Source organism: Piliocolobus tephrosceles, chromosome 4 (genome assembly GCF_002776525.5).
Source record: "Piliocolobus tephrosceles isolate RC106 chromosome 4, ASM277652v3, whole genome shotgun sequence".
Taxonomy (NCBI): Eukaryota; Metazoa; Chordata; class Mammalia; order Primates; family Cercopithecidae; genus Piliocolobus; species Piliocolobus tephrosceles.
Window position 1 is genome coordinate 60,347,836 of NC_045437.1, and position 22,641 is coordinate 60,370,476.

At 36.4% G+C, this 22,641-nt stretch overlaps 1 protein-coding gene across 6 annotated transcripts in view; it reads left to right on the plus strand.

The window, feature by feature from the left end:
* The window catches only part of PDE4D (phosphodiesterase 4D), a 1,617,209-nt gene that overhangs the window by 1,584,498 nt on the left and 10,070 nt on the right, over positions 1 to 22,641 (plus strand). For all 6 annotated transcript variants that reach the window (XM_023210496.1, XM_026456052.1, XM_026456068.1 and 3 more), the window contains 5 exons: positions 13,258 to 13,351; positions 14,724 to 14,896; positions 15,892 to 15,990; positions 16,879 to 17,043; positions 18,091 to 18,190. In XM_023210496.1, coding sequence (XP_023066264.1) covers positions 13,258 to 13,351; positions 14,724 to 14,896; positions 15,892 to 15,990; positions 16,879 to 17,043; positions 18,091 to 18,190 — 631 coding nt within the window. The remainder of the gene's footprint in view (positions 1 to 13,257; positions 13,352 to 14,723; positions 14,897 to 15,891; positions 15,991 to 16,878; positions 17,044 to 18,090; positions 18,191 to 22,641) is intronic.

The window sequence follows — 22,641 nt, forward strand, 5'->3', positions numbered from 1 at the left end:
CTGTTACGAAGTCAATAATGACAGCATGTGTTAATGTATCAACAGTTCAACTCCATCAGCAGAATTTCAGATATCCTGAAATGTCCTGAAATGTTCAAAAAGATTGTTAATCGCTTGGTTATCTGGTAAGGACTGAGAAAACAAGGAATAGCAGGGAAGTGGCCTCTGGAAATTCTGAGGGGTATTACTAGGAAAAGGCTGAAAAAGAACTAACTGAACATTATGAGAAATTATTTTTTTCTTTTTTGAGACAAGATCTTGCTCTGTCATCCAGGCTGGAGCCTCTAAAATATTTGTAAGTGGATTTATGCAATCATAGCTCACTGCAGCCTGAAACTCCTGGCCTCAAGCCATCCTCCCACCTTAGCACCTCCCACCTCCCACCTCAGTAGTATCTGGAACTACAAGCATGTGCCACCACACCCGGCTAATTTTAAAATTTTTTTGTAGAGACGGTTTCTGTATATTGCCCAGGCTGGTCTTGACCTCCTGGCCTCAAGGAATCCTCCCGCGTTGGCCTCCCAAAATGTTGGGATTACAGACATGAGACACTTCACCAGGCCAAGAAACTATTTTTTCTATTTCAGCAAACACACTCGCATATGTGTATATAAAATCATTTGGGCATTTGAGAGCAGTGGATTACAGATAAGAAATCTGAGCTATTGCTGTAATGCTGCCCCTCAAGTTGTGTTGTCAGAAATTTTGTGGAGCTCAGTTCCTTGTCTGAATGTGTCATCATCATTACTTCTGCATGTGAGGGCAGCTGTGTCTTGTTCACATAGTGCTCCCAAACATAAGCATGTCTTACTGTATGACCGGGCTGCCTGCCTGTGGGCACCTGCTTCCTCACCCAGTCCAGGGATCTGACCATGGTAATAGTAACCACGATTCTGTAATTCAAGGCACTGTAAAGTTAGCAAAAAGATCGAGGATAAACAAATCCACTCCTAGATTCATACTGTTTATCATAGAGTTTGCATCAGCCTAATTATATGATGAGCTGTCATATACATACCATTAAGAGCTAAGACTGGTTTGCATTTCAGTCCTGTCACCTGTGGAGCAAGTTATTGAATATTTAAGAAGGTCCATCTTTTCATGTTAAAATAGGAATAATATTTATCTGATTGGGATGTTGCCAAGATTAGAAATAAGGTATATAAAGTTCTTTGTGCATAGTAGGTGCCTAGTAAATGTTGTAACTTATTACAGTTTCTTCATTAAATTTGGCAAAGCCAAGTCTGATTATAAGAATTGTATCTCTCTGGCCTTATTCAAAATTCTCTTCTAAATCATCTAGATTCTGTCTGCAGATAGCAGCTACCATGGCAATGGGAAGGAGATTCTAGTCTCCTAGAAATGGAGATTAGGGAAAATGAAATGAATTTTAGTTTGACTCAGAGGTTTTTGAAAAGATTTCTTATTCCCCAGAAATATGGAAACTTTCCTTGGTACTTTTTACTCAATATGATTAAATAGTCTCCCTTATTGCAGCAAATTAGGAACTTACAGTTGAATCCTTTCACATCTAGCACCTATTAGAGTGCCTGGCACATAATAGTTGCCAAAAAGAAGTCTGTTGAATGAAGGGACCATCACTCACATTCAGCAGGGAGAAGAGGCTGTGGATGTTAGAGGGAAGGGAAACTGTATGTGTGTTTCTGCATAATGTTTTAAGACAAAGAGTATTACTCTACTATATGTAATCTGTTTTCAATGTTTTTAATGATTTTGCTGAGGGTGAAAACCCTCGTCCTTTCCTGTCGCCTACAGTCAGTATAAAAATATTGATGTTTTGTTTCTGCATCAGCCAACAATCCTTTTGCGGCAATAGTACACTAACTACCTTGAGAAATACAGGGACACAATAAGATACCTTTCTGGCCTCAAAGATCCTCCACCCTGGATGAGGAGTCAAAGTTGAAGACAGTTGAAAAAAATAGAACAGTGATTCTTAACACTGGGGAACATTCAGGAAATTTCAGGGGACAGTGATCGGGAAGTACTCCTGGTGCTTGGTGGGCAGAGGCCAGGCAGGCTAGATGTCCTGGGACACATGGAACAGCCTTTCACCAGGGAGGTTTGCTGTGTGTCCCACACAACTTCCAAAAAGTCCCAGCAGCTATTCACATAGGTGAAAAACAAAATGCATTTATAATTCTCGGAGCCTAGAACCCAATTTTCCGTATAAATATTAAATATTTTACCTGGTTTTAATCCACACCAAATTTTCTAGTAATACAGCAGTAGTGTATATTGTGAAGACGACACTTTGTTACATTTGAAACTTTCCAAAGAAGCATTCATCATTTCAGGAAAAAAGATTCTTCTAACATAACAGCCCTGTATTCATTTTCATGCTACTGTTACTTTTGTGGTAATTCTCCACATAAGAGAAATCCTAGCAAACCCTTAGATAGCACTTACTGTTCTAAGAGCCTTACGTATATGCACTAACTTAATCCTCACAACAACCCTGTAAGGTGGAAACTATTTTTCTCATTTTCCATATGAGTAAACTGAAGTATGGGAAATTTAAATAGCTTCCTCAAGGTCACACAGCTAATCAGTGATAGTAAGATCTAAGTTTTTGACTATATTTTAAAATGTAGTTGTGTACAAGTGTTTATATTTTGTAGTATTTGATAGCAATTGCTCATTTCTTCTTTATTTCACTGATAAGCCATTATAATGATTTTTTTTTTAAATCTATGTAGGGAATATTTAGCCTATAGGTATTCAGTACAGTATTATGTAGGAAGTGTATTTAGGAATTTCATTTCAGGATAAATACTTGTCATAAAAAGTAGAAAGTAACTGAGTTTTAAGTTTGTCAAAGAATAAAATTGATGGATGGATGGATTTTTTTTTTTTTTTTTTTTTAAGGAGAGGGAAGGCAGTGAACCTGACTGCAGAGTGTGATTTGCATTTAAATGACAAGGGGTATGACACTACCACCTATTCTTCAGGGAGCCTCACCAAGTATGCTTTGCCTAGGGGCCTTTGCTTTTGGCCACTCCTCACTTGATTTTCCCTTCTCTACCCTACCTCTCACCCCCCCAATCCACATGACTTGTTCTTTCTTCAGATCTCCCAGTATATGTCATCTCATCAGAGGAGCTTTCCATGATCATCTTACAGCAACCTCTATCCGTAATCCTTATCCTTTCTTTCTCTCCATTGTGCTTATCGCCCCATGACGTATGATGTATTTATTAACTTAGTTGTGGAATATAAGCTGCCGATGAGAAAGCTTTCTTTTGTTTACTCTATGTCCCCAGCATCCAAGGCAGTGCCTGACATAGAGTGGTTAATAAATATTGAATGAAGGGGCAGATGTAGAATAGTCAGAATTTGGAAAAAGCCTGGAATATTTGGTCCTAAGATGTACTTTGAGTGATTTAAATCTGACTGAGAAAACCAGTTTGAGGTTGGCAGAGTAGAAGAAGGAGGGTATTTTAGGCCGAGAATTTGGTAAGACAGAGATGGGATTGTCAGCTATATGGTGAAGATGGAGGAATAGTAGTCTTTCAGGAACAGAGCAAATGTAATAGAGCAGCTGAACACAGGCTTGGTGTTGGGGATTAGGGTCAGATGTGGCAGTCTGGAATTTACAGAGGGATGTGATGAAGCAGGCATTACTAGCTTTGAAGTAAGAGGCTGTGGCTGGATTTGAGGAAAATTGATCTGGCAGTAGAGGTCAATATGAGACTAGAAGGGGAAAAGCCAGGGGCAAGAAGATGAGCTAAGAAGCAATTACAGCGTTTTGGCCCCGAGATATGGAGCACTGTGATGCAGTTGAAAGGAAATATAATATATATATAGAGAGAGAGAGAAAACAAATGATAAACCAGGGAATTTTTTAAAATATTGGTATAGTAATAGAATGATTATCATAATGATCATTGTCTTTACTGTCTGATACCTATTTATCTTTTACTTTGTACCACTTGTTGTTTCAAGTACTTTGCATATATTGTCTCATTTAATCCTCATTTTATCTGTTCTGGTTATTTATTGCTATGTAAGAAATCACTTCAAACCTAATACTTTGAAATATGAATGTATTTTTATTAGTTTTCATGGCTTTCTGGGTTAACTGGTCTTGGCTAGACATTCTTGCTTGGCATTCCTCATGTGGTTGCAGCCCAATGGTTAACTATCTGAAAGCTGGACTGGCTGGATGACTAAGATGGCTTCTCCCACTCAGGTCTGGCTCTGGGCTGGGGTGGCTGGCATTACTGAAGACTGGCCAGGCATGTGTGTTCTTTCTTGTGCAAGCACTCTCTTGCACGCTGTCTCTTCACTGTCTATGAAGTTAACATGGACTTCTTATAGCATAGCCTCTCAGAGTAGTCAGACCTTTTTTTTAACCTAATGGCTTAGGGGTCCCACTAGCACATTCAAAGAAAGCAGGATGAGAGCTGCAAGATTTCTTATGACTTAGCCTCAGCAGTCATGCACCATCACTTGTTGGTTACACAGGCAAACTCAGATTCAATGTAGGACAGTGTGGCTCATTAAGAGTACCTTTGGAGCTAGCTGCCATGGTAATCCACTTTACAGATGAGGAAGCTGACACACTAAAAAGATGATTTGTCAGTGATTGTGCACAAAAGATTTAAACTTGCAATTCTTGTTCTTAGTACCAGAGTGAACCTGGGAAAATCATTTTTTTCTTTCTAGGTCTCAATTTTATGTGGCAATGAGGGAATTAGAGGGGGTGATATTAAAGTTACTTTCTATTCCTCTCAGCCTTTTAAATATTTGGATTGAGATTACAGGAGGAGTAATGGTAAGGAACAAACCAAAAGAAACAGCTTTGGATAGGGCTTGCTAATAACGTTGAATGAAGGAGGAAAGGTGATGCCATATGGGGGAACATGCCGGGTTACTCAAGAATTCAGCTAGATGGTTTATATTAAACACCTGACAGTGTCTGACTCACATGAAACACCTGTTGAATGGTAGGAACGAGTCACAGATTCCATCTGAGATACTGGAAGAAATATGGGCTCACTGACTGAAATGGAAGTAATTATACTAAGAACTACTTTAAATAGAAAAATGTCTCACAGTTTTGAAAAAGTTTGTCGTGACTAGCAGGGCATTCGAGAGAAGAATCTTATATTTGGAAATATGGCACTAAAGTTCAAGTTAGAAGTGGTCATTGAAGAGTGTGGGCCTGGGACAGAGTCTCTGTGGAGATCTCAAGTTGGGATTCATAGAAGAAGGCAAAGTTCAGAGAAGTGGAAAGAAAACTAAATAAGTTCAGGATCCTGGGAGTTGAGGGAGAGTAGTAGGAATGATCAAACATGTGGAACACTTCAGAGAAGTAAGGGAGACCAGAGGAAAGGAGGACCTTAGTATTCCTCTGGGGGTAGCTTTAGTGGAATGTTGGAACTTTAATTTCTTCCTTTTGTAGAGGAGTAAGAGTGATGGAAGTGAATACAACAGATGTTAACAGCAGCAGAGGACTGTAGCAGCAAAGGACCAGTAGAAACTCAGAGGGATAAAGTGTTACAGGAGTGCTTATCAGAGAGCATGCTCTCTAAGACAGACATGCCACATGTGGAAATAGTTAAATGCCAGGAAGACTGCAAAGTAACCATACCAGCAAGTTGAAGCACAGAGTAGTAAGCACAGACTTTGAGATGGAGAGGAGGTAGAATGCACAGAACTATATGCTAAAATAGACTGAAACCTAGTTTTTCCTCATTTCTCACCCTCAAGACCTCTTTAGTATTAAAGTTACAGGGTAATACTACACCAAACCAAATAGAATATGCTGTTTTTCTAGAAAGAACTTTAATTTCTCATTTAACCCTCCTCATAAAATGTCTGATTACTCTTGAGCTCAATTCTGGATTCGTAAGAGCCACTCATTCCTTTCTTAACTTTGTGTAGTTATTAAAATGTTCTCTTCTGGCTGGGCACCGTGGCCCACACCTGTAATCCCGGCACTTTGGGAGGCCGAAGTGGGTGGATCCCCTGAGGTCAGGAGTTCGAGATCAGCCTAGCCAACATGGTGAAATCCCATCTCTGCTAAAAGTACAAAAATTAGCCAGGCGTGGTGTTGGGCGCCTGTAATCCCAGTTACTCGGGAGGCTGAGGCAGGAGAATTGCTTGAACCCGGGAGGCTGAGGTGACAGTGAGCTGAGATTGCGCCACTGCACTCCAGCCTGGGCGACGGCGAGACACTGTCTCTAAATAAATAAATAAAATGTTCTCTTCTGATCAAAATACAGATCCAGAGTTCTATATACAAAACACTGCATTCCTTATGCATACACTGTGCCCTAGCTTTCAGATTTTCCTCCTTCTAGAATTATAAGTGGTCCCCACCCCTAGATTTTGAAGGTTTAGAGCTCAGTCATACATAACAATAGAAACAAAAGGAGCTGAGAGCAGCCATGCCACACAGGTGAGGGAATGTGTCATTGCCATCTGTGAATTCTGGACATTAGCCGTATTGTTAAATCCCTATGCTTTTATGTTGGAAGAGGGGAGAACTACAGTTATTTCTACATCACCAGGGAGCCACTTGTTTTGGATTTGAGAGAGGGAAGCAATTAAAATGTTCGATTGCCATTTTTGAAGCCGTTTTTATTTGGAAGGAAGGGAAGCCAGAGGACATTAAAATTCATAGAAAATGCCCTCCAAAAGGATGGGCAATTTTTAAGAATGAACTACAAATTTTGAGGAGTTTTATGGTCATTATTCATCACTGTGAGAGGGAAGCCCCATTCATCTTTTCTCAGGGTGGCTTCAGAGCTGCAGGGATACCATTATTCAATGACGTTTGTCGGGTGAGGAGAAAGCCTCCTCCCCAGAGGCTGGGCCTTGCCAACCAATCCCAAAGCAGCCTGCACCGAGGCCACACCCCCTCACCTTATAGGCTGAGAGCTGGAACGTGATTGGTGCAGAGTTGGGGTTTTATGGGAGGGGCTTCTTGTCACTCTTCCCGGCTTCCCTGCAGTTCCTTATTTGGTAGCTTTTGACAGGACTGGCCTTTCTTGCAACTAAGCATCTTGACATACATTATTCATTAAGCCCTGGAGCTCGGGAGAAAAAGATGCAGACCCTTAGATCTTTAGATATTCCTTTATCACACGTGGATTTTCTTTATTCAGAATAGTTGCTGAATTTTGTGCCATTCTGGAGTCTTACAAATGGCATGTATTCGATGGGAAGACAGCTGGATGGGATTTAATGCGAGGCTTTCTTATGTGTACTTAATTACCAAAAATCTTTAAAAACTCATACTCTGCGTGGCTTGTGGAGGTTGTTAAAGTAGCGAGATTCTGAAGCTAAATACATTTTAAAGCTTACTATATATATACATATATATTGTATATATACACACATATAATCAATCAAAAATGCCTGAAGCAAACTATTTACTGTCAGTGTCTTGGGGCTACATAAAGGTAAGATTTATTTAGCTTTTGAAAACTTCTTACTCTGATTACATAACTGATAGTTTTAACAAATTGCAGTAGAGTCTAAGCTTTCTAAGCAATTTTGTATTCTTTCCTTACACATGAATTAGGAAGAAATATGTGTTAATAGTGGTCAAGATTGTATAACTTTCATCAGTTGTAGTTTGCATGTTAAAATAGCTTTTTAGATATGCAGTAGTTCTTCTGTTTGTCCTGTGGTATATGTTTGAATTGTGCTTGAAAAATATACAGTAATTAAATACATTCATTGCAAATAAATTATTGGGCCAAATTACTTGTACTGATTTATGGATTCCAGTTAGTATGTTGCACATAAAGTTTATAAAATTAATTTGTGGCTGTTTCTAAAAATCTGTACTACTTTAACCTGATGAGGAATACGTTTTTTTCACCTTTAGCTATAAAGCCCTAGGTGATATTAAAAATTGACATTATTTGACTATTTAAGTGATATTAAAGTGAAAACTTGATTATCTATTATACTTGCAAAACTGAACAGAGTTTTTTTTACACTGTTAGTTTTGTGAATCTCAAGAAATGAATAAGCAATTTAATAAGATGTATCTATGTTTGGCAGGCTTTTTGCATGTCCTGTGGTAACATTAGCATTGTGGTCCTGTCTCCACAATAGAAGGAGGTAGAAAAACCTTATTCAGTCCTAAAGGAAGCATCACTTCACAGATTGAAGTTTATCCTTGGATATTTGAGCCAATCACAACACATTTTAAAAGATTCATTTTCTGTTACTCTGAGGATTTTTAGATTGGAGTGTTTGTCATTTGTTTTGTTTCTTTCTTTTTGAAGGACAAATTCCCCTTTGTTTTAGAGATTTACTTGAATTCTAAAAAAATTAGCAAACTTATTTCAGTATTGGTTGTCCAAGCAGTCGTGATTCCTTACCTCCCTTTAAATCTGTGGATGATTCAGATTTTTAAAATGTTTTTTAAGTATATAGACTTCCATTATTTGGATTTTGTTAGCCATTCCTTGGCTCAAAATCTTCAGAAATACAGAAAAGTATAGAGAGTAATATAAGAAGCCCTCATTATCCCCCAGAATTTAGCTCCTAGCTTTTAGCCAGCTCAAAATTGATGTATTTTTGAAGGGCTTCACATTTGTTCTATGATTATGAACCATTTGTACTATGAATATGAACAATACTGCCAAGAATCTAAATATAGAATTTTAGTACTTTTCTTTTTGAGGAAAATTTTTCCTGGACAGCTTTATGTTTAATACTGTACCTTTAAAAACATGTAAAAATGGCAAATATAGATATATTTGGTCTTAGGCATTTTGAAGGATTTATTTTTTGCAGTCAATGGAGTATTTGTTTAAATAACTTTGAATACTGATATCTGCCAAACTTGTAATGCATCACAGTGCAGCATATTCAAATGATTTTTAGCAGAACATTGTCAGGAAAAAATAAGCAAATTTTCTTACTATTGGACCCATACCACCTCCTTAAATATATATTGAGAGGATATATAATATACCCAGTAGCACATTGGCGTGATGTAGAAGTGTAGGAGATTACATTTAAGAACATTTTAATTTTGTTTTATTATTTTAGTTTGCTTCCTGAACAATCTTAAATACAGGATGTAAATTGAAGAATTGCAGTTCTGAAAAGCAAAATACAGTATTCAGATTCAACTGCATTTTTATTTTCCTTTATGCCTTAACTGCTGTACACATTCTGATGTATAATGAGAACAAAGGATTCGAAAGCGTTCACTTAGAAATCCTCCCCTGTTTTCTCAGTTGCAACCCTAAATCTGTGTATTGTTTTCAGACTACTTAGGCCAAAAACATTTAGAAATTCATCAGTGGAAAATATTTAGAGGTCACTTAAAAAAATAAACTAAATGCTTAATTAAATGGTTCTGCATTTTGCAATCAGTTCTCTTCAAACAGCAGTTTAATGTTTTGTCCCTTCTAAGTTTATTAATTGAGAAATATGATGGGATTCCCAGAAGACTACATTGTATTAGCTTTAAATCAGTCCTTCCCCCTTTGGTAATTTTATGTAGTTATCTTAGTAGATATTATATAATTATTTTTAGATGAGAGATTTGTCACATTTCTAAATGTTTGTTGAATGATCTAGTGCATTTTTTAAGTACGTCTAGCTATGCACTCCAAAACCAATTTGTGAGATCAACTACCAGTTGAGAAAGCACTTATGGTAATTTTTGTGGTTATTAATTTAGCTTCGCTGGACTAAAAGTTTTATATGGATAGCACAAAAGGAAAACAATGTTAATTCCTTTTAGAAGATACCCTTGTGTTATAACTTAATGTACTCTTGAAAATTATCTTTAGGAAATTCCTTATACTGTCTCCCTAGGGAAGAGAGGTGATTGCTTCAAATATTGTCTTTTATAATTATGTTAAAATGAAATATTGACTTCCTTGGAGTCCCTTTAAGCCTTGGTAGGGAGGTGGGCATGTGATGGAGGATTTCTCCAATCCATGTTTTTGTGTTTTAAATAAAGGCTGGAAAGTAATCTGGGAATAATGTATATGATGCAGAAAGATAAAAATGGAACATGCAGTATGTCACTTATCTAGTCTGTACAATATTTAGATTCCTTTCACTGGCTTTTTTCTTCAGTTATCTGTACTAACTGGCTATTTTGGTGAATTGTTTGAGCAAACTGCCAGCAGAATTACACTTCATTCTTTATATTCTTTTAGAAAAATCCAATAATATATGTAGCATATCTGCAGGTAGCATCCACATTTTCTACTTAGGCATATGGCAACATAATCCTTTTACTAGGTTGTGTGCAAGTTAGAAGATGAACCTGTGATAATTGGGTCTTTATCTGTCTTTATCAATCACCCCCAGAAGGCTTCCCTTGTTTCACTTTATTGAGAGAAGTACAAGGAGGGCAGCAGTTCCTGTGTAGACTGCTGAGATTCTGGCAATGGTGAAAGCCTTGCCTCTTCCCCCATCTTTTATTTAAAAAGGACTTTGTCATGACCAGGTGGTTCTTAATAGCAACTTTTAGCTCATAACATGAACAATTTTAGGTCAAAGAGATATTTCACTGAATATGTGTTTAAAATGTTTAGCAGACTCTTTTCTTTGGAATATGCTTTGCCTAATGAGTATATTTTTCCAAGTGAATTTATCTGTAAAGCAAAGATTTTTTATTATTATTATAATATAAGTTCTGGTATACACGTGCAGAACGTGCAGGTTTGTTACATAGGTATACACATGCCATGGTCGTTTGCTGCACCCATCAACCCGTCATCTACATTAAGTATTTCTCCTAATGCTATCCCTCCCCTAATCCCCTACCTACTGACAGACCCTGGTGTGTGATGTTCCCCTCCCTGTGTCCATGTGTTCTCATTGTTCAACTCCCACTTATGAGTGAGAACATGTGGTGTTCGGTTTACCGTTGCTGTGTTAGTTTGCTGAGAATGATGGTTTCCAGCTTCATCCATGTCCCTGCAAAGGACATGAACTCATCCCTTCTTAGGGCTGCATAGTATTCCACGGTATATATATGCCACATTTTCTTAATCCATTCTGTCACTGATGGACATCTGGGTTGGTTTCAAGTCTTAAGTAACGAGTTTTTTTAAACCTGTGTATGCATGACATTTTAGTTGTGCTTTTGAGACATGGCTATGGTTTCCCATACTAATGCTATTCCAAATTCTTTATGGGATTTGAGAAAGAGGAGCTAGTGATTTAAGTAAGTATTTTTATGGTTTAACTATAGTCAAATCCTTCATCTGTCTGACCTGCAATGATAAAAATCAGCTATTACTATAAAAGGCACAAAAGTTAGGGACTGAGTGCCAGAAAGTGAGCTGGGAGAAGGAACTCAAATAATATTGAGCATCTACTATGTGCCAGGCTAAATAGAAGACACTTTCTATATTAGCTCATTAAATTATTTGATAGCCCATAATTTACTCAAGAAACTATAACTTTGTAAAGAGGGACAGAAAAATTTTTGAACACTATTATAAATGTCTACAAATATTCTTAGAAGGCCCAAAGTTTATTTTTTTTCAGTAGGTTATAAGATAGAATGCCGAGTGAACACAAGCAGTAACCCACATTCTGTATACCACCTGATGCCAGTTTTAAAAATATGTATTCACATACAAGCGTAGAAAAAAGGCATAGAAGGAAATTTGACAAATTATCTGTGGTTATCTTCCAGCAGTGGAGATTTACATTATTTTCGTTTTTGTCGATATAGCTTTCTAAATTTTCTATAGCACATGTACATTTTATAATTAGAAAGGAGTTATAAAAACATGTGAACAAAGAAGTGAACTTAGTGTTCCTGAGTTTGAGACTAAGCTCTCTAGACCAGTAATTTAACAACCAGAATTTGTACTGGTCATGCCAGTTCTTTGTTTTTGACTACACTGGAATGCGAATACACATTTCTCTCATCCAACAGTACATCGAAATGGTTGAGGTTTTTTTGTTTGTTTTGATAACAGTTAAATGCTGAGTTAAAACCTAATCTAGATGGTCTGTAAGATTGACTTTGGAAGTTATTTAGCAAATGGTATAGAGTTAGGCTGTCTTGGTATGAATTAGGCAGAGAAGCAAAATAATTCTAAATAAATACTGAGTAAGAATTATATTTCAAACATTACTAAAATATAAACTCAACACTTACCTTCATACTTAAATGAGAATTTATGGTGAAATTCCAAATTTTAAAGGCTAATCTGATGATTAGAGTAAATATGTCTGACATTTTTTTTCTCGTCAACTATCTAACAGCAGTTACTCTATGTATAGAAAAAATATGTTGTTTCTGTATATTAGGGCAAATATTGAAGGCTTATTAAAAGGCCTTGTCGGGCTGTTTTCAGAGTCAAAGGACTCCGAAATGCCTAATGCTTAAGAAACAGCTGATGGGGGTGAGGGAAGTGTAAAATCTTGGGGAGTTTTGGATACTGGTAATGCCATGTGGTGCCGGTAGGTTAATTCCAGTGTTTCTTTCAATGAAACAGGCACTGTGGCATCAGTAATAAAAATTGTGAAGTAGATTATTGAAAATTGACCTGTTTCCTATTTAGTGACTTGGGAAAATGGTAAATTTGGTGGATGTTGAGAACCAATAAATGTTATACTCTTACTTGAAAAACAACTTTTAAAAGGAAACATTATACAGTATTTATTTAGATATTTTACTTCTCCATAGTTCTAGAAGAGTACTCAAGTCTATTAAGTTTTGCTTTGGAGTAAAAGACTAAATTTTCAGCCCTTGATTAGTATATATATATTCATTTCTGCTAATGATAAATTGATGAAAGCATTCCATGTTTTATTGTATGGCATCACTTTTATGTGCTATAAATTAGTTTCTCTCTTCTCTAAATAACTAATAATACATCTTAATTTTTAATTTCCTTTTCTTTGCTTATTTCTCCTGATTTTCCCTTCAGTCCTTGAGAGTCTAAATTTGTGCTGGTCAAACTGGTGGCCATGAGCCACATGTGATTATTTAAATTAAAAGTAGTTAAAATTAACTAAAATTCAAATTTTGGCTTCTCATTTGCACTAGCCACATTTCACATGCTTAGTAACCACCTGTGGCTAGTGACTGCTGTCATTGGAGGTACACATGATGGTGTTTTCCCTCATTGAAGAAAGTTCTGCTGGAAGGCACTGTTCTAAATTGTCAGGACAAGTTAAAAAGTCTTTGGGCATATCTTCCTGTATCTCAGAGTATGCATATGTATTTCCCTTCAACTTTCCTCTTCTATTATTTCATTTTACTTTTCTGTTTTTCAGTTCAAAAGGATGCTTAATCGGGAGCTCACCCATCTCTCTGAAATGAGTCGCTCTGGAAATCAAGTGTCAGAGTTTATATCAAACACATTCTTAGGTGAGAATAACAACGTGCAATTAAAAATGTTTTCTCCAGTTGTTTGCTTGTTTTTATAGGAGGATTGGGGTGCCAACTCATTTTGGAAACCTAACAAGTGTTAGAAGTTCTGTTTGTTTTCATTTGTCATATTAATAATTTGACACTGTACACCACTGAGTTTTAGAGTTGCAGGTGACAAAGTACATTTTCTTAGTTTTATTTAGGACTTTGGGAATTCTCAAATTAAGGTTATATATTGCCATTTTTTCATAGTACCAAACTGTAAAATATATTTTATAGAGAGATCTATTCATGTATTCAACCAATTCTTATTAAATGCCAGCCATTGTTGGGCAATAGGTGTTGAATGATGAATTAGAAATGATTCCTACCCTCAATGAATTGACAGTCTCGTGGACATCAAGCCTAGTAAACTGGTGGTGGATAAAATACAAATGCTAAATAAAAGTTTGCTAATAATGGCTGAATTTGATGTCCTGGGACAACTCTTGTACCTCATCCACAGAAAGAAAATGCAGTAAATAAAAGGCAGTAATTTGAATGTATCCTGGACTTCCTTTCAAAACAAAATTGCTGTTATATATAGTTAACATATTTATTAAACACTTATGGAACGTGTTCTATGTACAAGGATGAGTTAGAGTTGCTTATCACTGCCTTGAAATCGTGGATGAAAGTATGAAGACATGTTAGGTCTTTTACTATAGAACACAATTAGCTTATGAGTGTATTCAGTTATCAGGTAATATTTACAATTCTCTATACTCCCATAAATCCTGGGGACTTAACCCTTATCTCACTATCATACAGAAATAAAAAGTAGCAGAATTAATCTAAGTCATCCAAAACCTGCTGTTTCAACTCCCACGGTGTTACCCATTTCAGTTAGCTGTTAGTTGTATATGCTGCTGTTTTCATGACATTTGTGTATAAAGTTTCTAACATTTCAAAGTACGTATTGAAACTGGAGTCCTTAGTTGGCAAGAACAATTTTCAGTTCATTAAGTCAATTTCAAATAGGAATGGAATTGATGAACAATGGAAATAACCACCTGTTGTGTATTCTCTGAGTCGGCTGTCATGCTAAGTCTTGCAACATTTTTTATTAGGACATTGTATCAAAGAGGTAACCATGGAATACATTTGATATTATTATTTTGTAGTGGAACTTATTTGCTTAATTTTGTGTTTGAAGATATCAAATTAAGTCCAATTCAAATGTAAATACTGAACTCTCTAAAAGGAAAATTTTTAGTTGGAAACATTTCCTGGAATATATAATGATCAATTATAATCCTTCCAGTTATGCATATGATGATATAAAAACAGATAGAATAATAAATATAGAACATTTTCTGAATTTCTCAAGATAAACAACATGAAGTGGAAATTCCTTCTCCAACTCAGAAGGAGAAGGAGAAAAAGAAAAGACCAATGTCTCAGATCAGTGGAGTCAAGAAATTGATGCACAGCTCTAGTCTGACTAATTCAAGTATTCCAAGGTTTGGAGTTAAAACTGAACAAGAAGATGTCCTTGCCAAGGTATGATGATTTCAAAGATCAGGATCATAAATATTAAATGATGCCCTTTTATGAATTTTCACTTCTAGTCTTTTGAATAGATAGAAAAGTTTATTAATTGGAGTTTTTTTGTTTTTGTTTTTGTTTTGTTTTGTTTTGTTTTTTTGAAGAAGGGCAGGCATTTTATAAAGCTCCTTGTAAAGTGCCTTAGACAGGTGGTTTGGTATGTATGTTTTAGGGGCTTGGGAGGTGATTATTTGCATCTTCATTTCATTGTTTGGCCTTAAAGAGTTAGAAATCTGTCATGTCTTCTGGGTTTTAGGAAAACAGTTAAGGTTTTGTGAATAGATTTTATCCATTAAATGCTTTGTGATTGATACTTAAAGTACATAAATATGTTGTAATGTCAAAGTCATAAGGTTAAGCCATACTATTCAGTTTTCAGTACATTTAAGTAAATGTGCCTGAAGTTTGTGTAGGCTTATATGGTGTGTCTGTTAACATTTAAAATGGATCATTGTTTAAAAAAATCTAACAATCTTTACACTGAAGTCTGTTTTTTGGAGGATTTTGTTTGTTTTTTTGGTTGGTTGGTTGGTTGGTTGGTTGGTTGGTTGGTTGGTTGGTTGGTTTTGAGACATAGTCTAACCCTGTCGCCCAGGTTGGAGTGCAGAGTGCAGTGGCGCGATCTTGGCTGACTACAACCTCTGCCTCCCGGGTTTAAGCAGTTCTCTTGCCTCAGCCTCCCAAGCAGCTGGGATTACAGACACACACCACCACACACCTAATTTTTTTATTTTTAGTAGAGACGGGGTTTCACCATGTTGGGCAGGCTGGTTTCGAACTCCTGACTTCAAGTGATCCGCCCACCTCAGCCTCCCAAAGTTCTGGGATTACAGGCTTGAGCCTCCACGCCCGGCCACCTAAAGTCTGTAATTTTTCAATGATTGTGTTCATTGAGTCATATTTTACTCTACTTTCTAATGTTTTGATATCTTTTTATTTTTTTACTCCAGGAACTAGAAGATGTGAACAAATGGGGTCTTCATGTTTTCAGAATAGCAGAGTTGTCTGGTAACCGGCCCTTGACTGTTATCATGTACACCATTTTTCAGGTAATGTGGTTGAGTTCTATTACATTTCTTTTGTTTAGGAACTTAATGTCCAGTCTGTAGCTTGTGCATACATTTTGTCTTTTTTAATATTCCCCATCTTTTGCTTATTTTTATATTTTTATTCTTATTTGCTCCTTTGCCAAGGGACAAGTAAAGATACAGAAAGGTGGAGTGTGTATAAACCACAAATACATCAATTTTGTTATTTTTTTGCATTTAAGATAAAGATGTACTATAGCCAAGTTGAAGCAATTTATTAAAATAATAATGTAGACATTATCTTAGTCATCTGAACCTGACCTGCATAGAGAATGGAGTACTAACTTTAAAAAAATGAATAAAGCCCCTGCTGGCTAACCTTAGAATGTAGTTTTTTCAGTCACTCTCTTGTGTCCTGCTTCTTTCTCCATATCTATTTTGCACTCTTATTGACGCTTTGCTCCAGCTCAGGGTGGGATTTAAATGAGAAGTTGAGGATGTTGTAGATACCTTGGGACTGGAATGGGAGACTCCAGCCCTAGAGAGGATGTTGATTTTCAGTTCGTGTGATGCAGGGGTTGAATTAATAGTGCTTGACTGGAGCTGCCTCCATGATAATGGGACACAGAAACTTTTAGAGTTGGCACCTCATTCCTGACACCATACAGCTAGGGCGTAGTATTCTTGGGTTCCAGCAGGACAACCCAACTTTGGTTTTGTCCCAAAGTCCCTGGATCTTCTCAAAGGTTCCCATTTTCCTCACTAGACGTGTGAGAGTGCAGTTGCCATTTCTAGGTTATCCATTGGCAACACTGATGTGTGTGTGTGTGTGTGTGTGTTTTAAACATACTCTATGGAGAAATTGTTTACATAAAGACAAAAATGTTAAAATGATTTTTTTCCCTACAGGAACGGGATTTATTAAAAACATTTAAAATTCCAGTAGATACTTTAATTACGTATCTTATGACTCTCGAAGACCATTACCATGCTGATGTGGCCTATCACAACAATATCCATGCTGCAGATGTTGTCCAGTCTACTCATGTGCTATTATCTACACCTGCTTTGGAGGTAAATCTGTTTTCTGAAATTTCAAGAACACTAACTTGCCACTCATAAAGGTCTATTAAACTTTTATCTGAAGGGTTTTCAATGGAGTAACTAATTGTATTCATTGGAAGTACAATTTATTGACTTATGGGGGAAAATGCTGTGGTGAATAGACAGTCAAGTCTTTGATGGATTTTGCTTGTGAAAGTTGGTCACAGATTTAATGATTGATCTGTTTATCATGTTGCTTCTTTGAAATGATCCACTGGACGTTTCATAAAGCACATCTGGCTTACTCACTTTTTGTTAATTTGTTTTCTTGAAATGAACTGTAGTCTGACGGCTTTTATTTATAGGCCAAAGAATGTTTTATAAAACATGAGCAATATATTGATATTTTTCACAGAATATATTAGAAGGAAATACTTTAATTTTTCTAAATCCTAAGAAGTTATTTCGTTAGTTGTTTACTAAAGCAATTATTTGATTTTCTTAAAATATATTTTTATTTCTGTCTGGAGGCATTTTTGGTTGTTACAACGATCACATTTTTAGTTGTACATGATACTGGCATCTTGTCGGTAGAGGCCAGGAATTCTGCTGAAAATCCTAAAGTGCACAGGACAGCCTCCCACGCAGTTATCGGGCCCAAAATGTCAATGGTGCTGAAGGTGAGCCTGGTTTTGAGGAAAGAAAAGAAAAAAATTGTTCATGTCTTACTAATTTTATGTACATTTTCAGAATATTCTTAGACATCTTAAATACTTAGAAAATAAACTATTATTTTCTTTTAAAAGAATTTCAGAGAGTTTTAAAATAATATTTTAAAAAATACAGTGAATAGAAAACATTTGATCATGAGATGTAATAAAATTAGATAAAATGGTTTCTTCCAAGATTATACTTTAAAAGTTCACAAGTATCTAAGACTCTCCCTTGACACATTATAACACATTTTGAAGCTCCATTTTGTTTTCCATTTAAATTCTAGAGATTTCTCTTTTGTTTATACTTTTAATTCATATCATTGTAGAATAGTAATATTATCTATATTGTCTGATTTTCCAGGCCGTGTTTACAGATTTGGAGATTCTTGCAGCAATTTTTGCCAGTGCAATACATGATGTAGATCATCCTGGTGTGTCCAATCAATTTCTGATCAATACAAGTAAGTAAACTTTATTTTTGCAGAACACATTTTTCCTTTGTACATTTTAGAATGACTAAGGGTCTTTGTAAACTCAGGGTGCTTCCAGAGCCATAATGTTCTTTTGAGATGTGTATATATGTGTTTTAGTGATAGTGCATGTTAATGTAACTTAACTGAAAATTATCACTATATCCCTTGAGGCGTGTGATATTTGAAAAATGTGTTCCAGTTCTCTTTAAAAGTAATATATTGCTGTGTTACAAGGGTAATTAAAAATGAAAGTGTGCAGATTTAGAAAGTTACATTGGCCCTAAAGTTTTAAATTATAAAAAGTTATGAGAATTAATGCTAAGTGTTCCTTACTTTATGTAGGTCATCATTTAATCCTCTACAGAGGCCATAACTTCTTCCTCCATACCCAGCCCCTTTTCTTTCCTTTTTAAAATCTTCTAATAAGGGTAACAGGAACTTCTCTCTTAATATTTTTTCAACTATTTAGTTTTTTCTCACTGTTAACATCTCATCTTACAAGAAGTCATCACTGAATTTGGAAATATAAGGAATGGTAGAGACTGTTTAATATGGAGCATCCCTGACATTGCTGCACAGAAAGCCTCTGTAGGGAATGTTTAGGTAATGCTTCGTAAAGAGATTTAGGTTTATAGAAATTCTGTTTGGTACTAAGTGAACTATGACTTAATTCCCTCCCATATGGTAGATTAACATCATAAATTCACTTTTATATATAAAAACTATGCAAAGTTGTTGAAACTGTTGTATGTTTAAGAATCCGCCTTTTATGTTTGCTTGAGTCTGTGGATGATTAGTCTTCTCGTGCCTATAGCAATCTAGCTGTAGATTTATGTTTTTACCATTCATTTCCTGTACTTTGCTGTATCTAGATTTAAAGAAGGAATGTAAAGGTAACCTTGCTTTGAGAGATTTAATTCAGAGTTTTAGGATTATTCACCTATTTTTATATCTTGTAATGGCTTCTGGACTATCCTATAGCAAAATGTACTCTAGTGACTCATCCATGTAGAGGATTGGAAAAGTCAGGGATTTCCTGAGATGTGTGGTTAGTCAAGTATTTCTCTTAGAAGTTTAGTTTAGGGACTTATTTATCCAGATTAGATAGGATAATATTTCATGTTCTACCTACCTATGAGTACCTATAATGGGGTACTTTTAAAACTCATCAAAGCATACATATAAATATTAATACACATTGGATGCAGCTCCCTGCATTTACATTGTATCAGTGGGGAGGGTTCATGATGTCCTTTCTAAGAAGAGCAGGGAGGTCATGCAATACAGTGCATGCTGCATGCTGGCACTTTACATGAGCCTGGCCTGATTTGTTATTTTGATGCTTATGCATGTCTTGGGATATTCTGAATTTTATTAATTTTTAGTAAATATATAAAATGTTTAATTTTTGTGTTTAAGATATATGTGTGTGTGTGTGTGTGTGTGTGTGTGTATATATATATATATATATATGTAATCACCAAACATTCAGACTGGTATGTTTTCTTTGCATTCTATTACATACCATATTATAATGTTCCCTTAGAATTAAGAGTAGATTTAGAGAACAAATTAAAACAACTGATAGAAGAGTCACTGTCTTCCAAGTACTCTGATATGTTTTTTAAGAATAATGAGGACCTGCTCTATTGTTCATTCTTTTGAGCCCTTAAAGCAGCAGTCCCCTGTGTTTTTGGCACCAGGGACTCAGTTTTGTGGAAGACAATTTTTCCATAAACTGGGGGAGTAGGGAGAGAATGGTTTTGGGATGAAATTGTTCCACCTGAGATCATCAGGCGTTAGTTAGATTCTCATAAGGAATGCACAACTTAGATCCCTTGCATGAGCAGTTCACGGCCTGTGGGTGGAGCGGGGACCCCTGCCTTAAAGGGCACTTGGGCTTTGGCTGGCACCTGGAGGACCCTGGTGGGCATCAGGGTCCCTGTGCAGTCTGCCATTTAAGCTAACAAGGCCTCAGTCTACAGATGAATCTGATACTCTAAAGTTTGAGAACCAATGAAATAGTGCAGGAAATTGAAGAAGATAATTTTATCTCCTTAGGATGTCAGTTTAAAGTCATTTTGCTGGTGACCTGCCTGGGATGGAAGGATAACGAATCCTGCTTCTGCAAATTCTTTGTTATTTAGTAATATTGCGATGATCTCCTTTCTGTGTGACCAAAGCGACATAGGGAAGTTCACAGTTGCCAGAGTAGCTTTGGATTGCTAAGGTTTTTTTGAGAGTGAGGTATGATGAGGCTGTGTTATTCCTGAGGGGATGAATCAGCATTGTCACTTTGTACAGGAAAGTATCTCAGGGTTGCTCAGAGCCCCGGGGCATTATCAAAATTACTGCCTTAGTTAGCTTAGTTTGGCTAGGGATCATATAAGACAGAATTATCTTCCCAGCATGCAGTAAAGGAGTACTTCTAATAACTTGTACACTTGTAATATGTAGCCTCATGAAATATTTTATCAAAATTTGTGCTTATTTTTAGTTTGCAGTAAACCTTTTTTAAATTTTGACTTTTTATATTTTATCTTTTATGGATGGCTTGAGCATCCGTTTGTCAAGCCAGCACATTCTCAGCTCTTGGCTCAGAGCTGGAGCTGCCATCCTGTCCAAGGCCTGCAGCTGAATCCATATTTCTCTTGATAAAGAATTCGAAAGACCTCCGATTATCGAATTTATAAACCCATAGTTGGTTACTTGTCTTACTTTAAGGAAGCTACAGAAGCACTGAGAGCTTAAGGCACATGAGGGGCGCTGGGAATTCCCTTGGCTGGTTCCCAGTGCAGTTAAGCCTCCTGCTTCTTACATGTGCTCTTCATTTTTCTTAATTATTTCAGTTGTTTTAGCTTTAGGTGCCACATGATTTTATGCTAATTGTATTTACACTCACTGAAAGCATGCTGGAGGTACTGCAAGCAGAGAGAGCCTTTCTACCTGGTAGAGTTGGTTAAGCTATACTAAATGATTTGAGTGTGGGGACTGTGAACAGGATTTAGAGAAATTGAAATTTCAGGTAGGAAGGAAGCTGCATAAATGTTTTTTTAAGGACAATGCATATAAATAAATCCATAGACCAGGTGCAGTGGCTCACTCCTATAATCCCAGAACTATGGGAGGCCAAGACAAGTGAATCACCTGATGTCAGGAGTTCGAGACCAGCCTGGCCAACAAGGTAAAACCCTGTCTTTACTTAAAAAAAAAAACAAACAAAAACATTAGCCAGGCATGGTGGTGCACGCCTGTAATCCCAGCTACTCAGGAGGCTGAGGCAGGAGAATCGCTTGAACCCGGGAGGTGGAAGTTGCAGTGAGCGGAGATCATACCATCGCACTCCAGCCTGGGCAACAAGAGTGAAACTCCATCTCAAAAAAATACATAAATAAATAAAGCCATAAAATGTAAATAGCATCATGAAATTTTGAATATGAAATGCTGGAGGGTATTATTTAACTTAGCTTTATTTTCTGAAAAAAATAGTATCAAAAGTACAGAATATAGCATTAAATTTTACTTGGAAAATGAATTATTTTTGTTAATAGCAAAGATGCCTAAGTTTGGGGCAGAAAGATTTATTCACATTAGTGATACATTCAAAGCATGTGGTTTTTGGTTTCCAAGAGCAGAGGCATTTCATTATATTAAGGTTAAGATGATCTATCTGTCAGTATACACTTTTTTATTTCTCTACTCTTATTTTGAAATTAAAATTTTCATAGCTACACTAGTAGATTATATGTAGAATTTTATTTTTCTGTATAAACCCACACCTTCAAAATAAGGATAAACTCATTTTTATCAAATGTGATTATATAGATATAGCTACAGAGATTATTTTATTTAACAAAACGGTACTGCAAGCCTACTAAATATTATAATAAATATTGTTCCAGGCACTCGGAACACATGGGTGGACTAGATAAATCCCTGGCTCTTAAGAGCTGGCATTCTGCTAGAAAAGGCAGAGCATGATAAGTGAATTTGTGGCATGTGATAGTACTAAGTGCTATGGAGGAACATAACGCAGGATGAGGGCAGAGAAAGTGGATGAGTGGAGTGATGAATGAGGCAGTTTCCTTGGCAACTAAATATTAAGTTAAAACCACCACTTACCTCTGTCATTTCATGGAGAAATGTTTGTTTCTGAAGTCCTTTTGAAGACTTATGTTTATTTCACTTGTAACTTAGAGACATGGTGTAGCATGCTGTCATTTTCTAACTCAAGGCTAAGCCTAGCAAAGCTGTAAGAACAGTGAGTATAAGTCTTACTTACAGGATACATATCTATAGTGTCTGCCCCAGTCTCAACTGTTTCAGCTCCAGGTCTTAATGTTGGCTGTCATCTGCCATATGGACGCCATCATAAGACACAAAAAGGCACAAAACCTAGTGGGCTTAGTTGGACTTTGGAGGCAATGTATTCCTTTGTG